This window comes from Thermobia domestica, chromosome 17 (genome assembly GCF_964235325.1).
Source record: "Thermobia domestica chromosome 17, izTheDome1.hap1.1, whole genome shotgun sequence".
In the NCBI taxonomy this organism is placed as follows: domain Eukaryota; kingdom Metazoa; phylum Arthropoda; class Insecta; order Zygentoma; family Lepismatidae; genus Thermobia; species Thermobia domestica.
This window is the reverse complement of record NC_137470.1, coordinates 55669347-55674236: the sequence shown is the minus strand read 5'-3', so window position 1 is coordinate 55674236 and position 4890 is coordinate 55669347. Positions and strand designations below refer to the sequence as shown.

Sequence of the window (4890 nt, the reverse complement as noted above, 5' to 3'; positions counted from 1 at the left end):
CTACTCTTGTCTAATCGCACGGATAGGTTGTGCTGGTCCTTGGACCAATGCACAGGAACCTACCCCAGTTCTTGGGGCCGCCGGCTCCTAGCTCTTCTGCAGTAGAGCGTGAAACTGTATCTCGCTCCGGTCGTACTAGGCATCTTTCATGGGGCAGTCAACGCAATTTGCGAACAACTAGACCCAGAGATCGTAATGATTCTGGTGATTCTGTTCAATCTACTAAGCGACCTCGTGATAGATCTCGGTCTCCTCGGTGCCTACTAACCTGGACTCGGCTATGGACACTGGTTCTGGCAATCCATCTTTTTATACAGCCAAAGAACCAATCTATTCTTCTCTGCTCACCGATTTCGATACCAAGTATACTCATCCAAAAATGGTGTTCTTACAAATAATCAAGTATCTGCCTCGAGCTAGTATGGAAAACATTGTTAAAACTAGAAATGGATTCATAATTCGCTCTAAAGACCCGAATTTTGGCATAACACTCCGAAACAAAGCGTCCTACGAAATCTTTGGTAAAACAGCTAAATTAACGAAACAGACAGATCGGAAGACAAAGCAACCACCCCCTCCTCGAAAACCACCCATGTTTTCTGTAGTTATCCGGGGAGTGATACCAGAAATTAGCGATGAAGAAGTTCTTGAAGAACTCAAACTAGAAGGAATCGAGGTTCACAAATGCATTCGCATTAAAAATAGCACTGGCCCTACTTATATGGTACGCGTTTTGTGGCAAAATCAGACCTCTCTTGACTATCTGTTAGCTCATGGCGCTCCTATTTATAAGAAACTTCATCGTGTTGAGCCTTCCAAGACACCAGGGCCGTTACCGCTTCGGTGTGAGAAATGCCAAACTTATAACGCTCATTTCACAAACCAATGCCCTAATCCATCTAAATGTGGCTATTGCGGTCAACCTCACGACACAAAATCATGTAAAAATCAACAACAACCACCAAGCTGTTCCACCTGTAACGAAAATCACCCAACATACAGCTACCGCTGTAAGGGAAAACCCCGCGCAGAACCGGAACGACCAGAATTAACAGTGCAAGTACAAAGCTTTGATAAACCAACTCCACCCTCACAGTCTCTCGCACAACCTCTCTCTGTCGAAGATCTTCTTCGTTACATCACAATTGTGTTACAAAATGTTTTTCCTTTTCAGCGTGAGCACATATACTCCGTGTTGCCATTTCATCAGCCAAATCTCTCTTTAACCTTAACTTTACTGCAACATATTCAGGCCCTTTCGTTCACTTCCACATCGCACCTCTAGAAACAGCAGTCTAAAACCAATATGGCAGTACATATTATGGCTCTGACTTTACTTTTTCTCAACATCAGATCTTTCCATCAGCATAAAGTACTTCTAGAGCCTCTTCTGTTAGAAGAACAAATCGATATCGTAGCCCTTAACGAAACAGCTTTAAAACCAGGCTCTTCAGCACGACTTTCTGGCTACCAACTTCAACGATGTGATTACCACGATAAACATGCACGTGCTCAAGGAGGAGTGTTAATTGGTTTTTCTCCCAAACGTCCTTATCGACAGTACAATCCTACTGTATTTGCACACCTTCCTGAACACCTCTTATTCTCCATATATTACCCTTCTCTTACAGTCAATGTAGCTACTATATATATACGCCCTGGTCATCCAATACCATTTCCTTTCTTCGATTATATAGCCCATAATTTTAAAAATATAATCATCATGGCTGACATAAATATTCATAGCAGAAGCGCTAGAGAAAAACAACGTTTTACGAACTTTATTTCCAATAAGTTACAACTTCACATTCATAATCTTCCTGGTCCCACTCGACCAGCTAGCCAAACAACCCCGGATGTAGTAATCACATCCCCCACGCTTATGAACGACTGTGAGGTGAAGGTTCTTGACACGATCGGGAGCGATCACTGTCCCATCAAAGTCACCATCACAAAGATTCGTCAATCTCTACAAACACTAGAACCTCATATTGTTCAACGATATGATAAAGCTGATTGGCCCCAATTTCGACACACCGTCAACACCCGTGTCTCCACTTTTCAACCACCAACTTCAGAAACTGAAATGTATAATGTTGTCAACCATATCACAGACGCCGTACGTAGCGGTGCTCAACAAGCTATACCTGTAGAGAAAATTTATCCGTCGGAGCCAAAATTGCCTCCACACTATCTCTCTCTAATTCAGAAATCACGACAACAGTTTCGAGAATATAAACGCACGGGCAACCAAGAATGTCTTCATCAACACAGAAAATGGCAACGCACTGTTACAAATTATCTCACAGCATACAAACGTCGCACTTGGATCAGTGCCTGTAATAATCTCAACGATGAAGGCCTCACCAAGCCGTTATGGGAAAACCTTCCATAGACTAACGGGCAAAAGCACTAAAATATCATACCCTCTTTTGGACAATACTGTTCCTTTATTTACAGACCAAGATAAGGCTAATGCTTTTACAACACAATTACAGTCAGTCTTTACGCCTGCAATATCATATAATCCTCGTCAACGCACAGACTTCTCTTGTATTCCAGCTTTACAACCATCACTGTTACACGTCATAGATATCGATCATCCTCTTACAGCACCTATCACTACCCATGAACTTCAACGTGCACTTCATAAGAAACGAAATACTGCACCCGGCATTGATCATATTTCATACCGGCTTATTAAAGAAGCTCCTCTCTCTTTACTTGTACTACTTGTTGCACTCTACAACTTTATCCTCCGTACATGCTTTTACCCTGTGGATTGGAAAGTATCCAAAATCTGTATGTTTCTTAAGCCTCATAAGCCTGCACACGCGGTGACGTCTTACCGCCCAATACAACTGACATCAGTCTTCAGTAGGCTGTTTGAGAAAATTCTTGTCCAGCGACTCCATTTGCATATCCAAGAGCATAACTTGCTACCCATACACCAAGCAGGTTTTCGACCAGGCTTTTCAATTAATGATCAGTTACTTCGGCTATCTACAATAATCACAAATCAATAAAACAAGGCTTTTCCATCTTGCCTAGTCTTAATGGATCTTGAAAAGGCTTTCGATAAAGTATGGCATTATGGCCTTATTCAAAAGTTACAAAAGCTTAACCTCCCGATCTGCTACTTAAGCTTTATATATTCCTTTTTGACTAATCGTATAGGATATGTTTACATAGGATCTGCTATTTCACACCCTATATTTCCATATTGTGGCGTTCCACAGGGTTCCGCCCTCAGTCCGCTCTTATATATACTTTATGCTTCTGATATACCTAAACCAATGCAAAACGTGTTTTTATTTCAATATGCCGATGACACGGCCTTTCTAGCTCTCGGCAAGACTATGCATCAGATCAGCACGATATTACAATCCACTCTCAACGACTTTATGCAGTGGTGCAAAACCTGGAAGCTTACTGTCAATAGCGAGAAAACACAAGCATTGGTCTTCTTACCCCCGAAACGCCGCTCCAAGGTTCATCGCAATCCGCGAAACCTTAAAATCACACTTAATGACCATCATCTTCAACCTACCTCAACGGCTACATATCTTGGGGTTGTATTCGACTCCAAACTAAATTGGAAGGCTCATCTTGAGAAAATATACCAAAAGGCTACTATCCGGCTCAATCTTCTACGTCGCCTAACTGGAACTACATGGGGCCTAAACGCGCCATTGCTACTAAATACATATAAAATGTTGCTTCGGCCCATCTTAACTTTTGGACACATAGCTTGGTGCAACGCTCCCACAAAATTTTATGACCGATTGTCAATACTCGAACGTCATGCCATTCGACTTGCGCATCGCATAAGACTGCCATATCCAAACTTTCTCACTTATGAGCAAATCGATTTTCCTCAACTGCCTCAACATCTCGCAGATATCCGTTTAAAATACATACTCTCTCGTCTGACTGCCTCACACCCTTTTTTTCTTGATACTTTACAGGCTGATGCTAAAACTGACGCTCCATATAGGTACTTGCACACACCATTAAATATCCTTCTTACGTTGTATCTCAATACTGAACATCCTACCGCCGTTGAGCGCGATATCTTCCAAATTTATCATATACCAGATCATCTTCCTCATTTGTTTCCATCTTTGCACCATGTATAATTTCATCACTAACACTGGGCTTTCCCACTGTCACCATCAGTCTCGAGCCGCCCCGAGACAGAAGAACTAATCTGCATTTGTCTTTTTAACACTCTGTCTGTGATTGTAGCGTGCATGCACTGCACTTCATCTTTCATCTGCATTATTTATTCATAAAAACACAACTCTATACACTCTTTTCTCTACATAGTCATACTAAAAAAAAAAACTTGCACCAATTATATATGTATGTATATTGTATATACATTCCTTTTTTCTGCACTTATGTTTAATGTTTTCTACACGATTTCATGTTTAGACATGTGTACTTTTTTCTTCAACCTTTTCATTTCATAATTGCACATAGTCCATCTACCAATGCAATAAAACTAATGTGAAATAACACCTGTGCCAAAGAGAGGGCGTAACCCTCTAATGGCTAGGGTTAGGAATATTTTCCCAATGACAACAAATGATGAATAAAGAATTCCCTAAATCCCTAACCCTTTACTATTACAAAAAAAATCAATTTCATCGTCAAATACACTGACTTATCTTGGTGTCATATTTGACTCCAAACTTATCTGGAATCCACACCTCACCATGATCATACTTCCATCTTCATCTACTTCTCTGGCCACTGCACCCTGCACTACAATTATTCAGTTTCGTATTCACCATCATTCATCACGGTATGCTAATACTGTATTTTTTTTAAATATTATTGTGGCACCCTTGGCCTCCCATCATATTATGTTTGATCCTCATTATA

At 40.9% G+C, this 4890-nt stretch overlaps 1 protein-coding gene across 1 annotated transcript; it reads left to right on the top strand.

Annotated features, from left to right (window-relative positions):
- Positions 1–1306: 1306 nt before the first annotated feature.
- LOC145674024 (uncharacterized) lies at positions 1307–2395 on the top strand. Its single transcript, XM_081743850.1, has one exon. The coding sequence runs from the start codon at positions 1307–1309 to the stop codon at positions 2393–2395; it is 1089 nt and encodes a 362-aa protein (XP_081599976.1).
- Positions 2396–4890: the final 2495 nt, after the last annotated feature.

Excerpts from the sequence above, each read along its gene's own strand:
- LOC145674024 (XM_081743850.1), top strand. The coding sequence starts at position 1,307 with ATGGCAGTACATATTATGGCTCTGACTTTACTTTTTCTCAACATCAGA.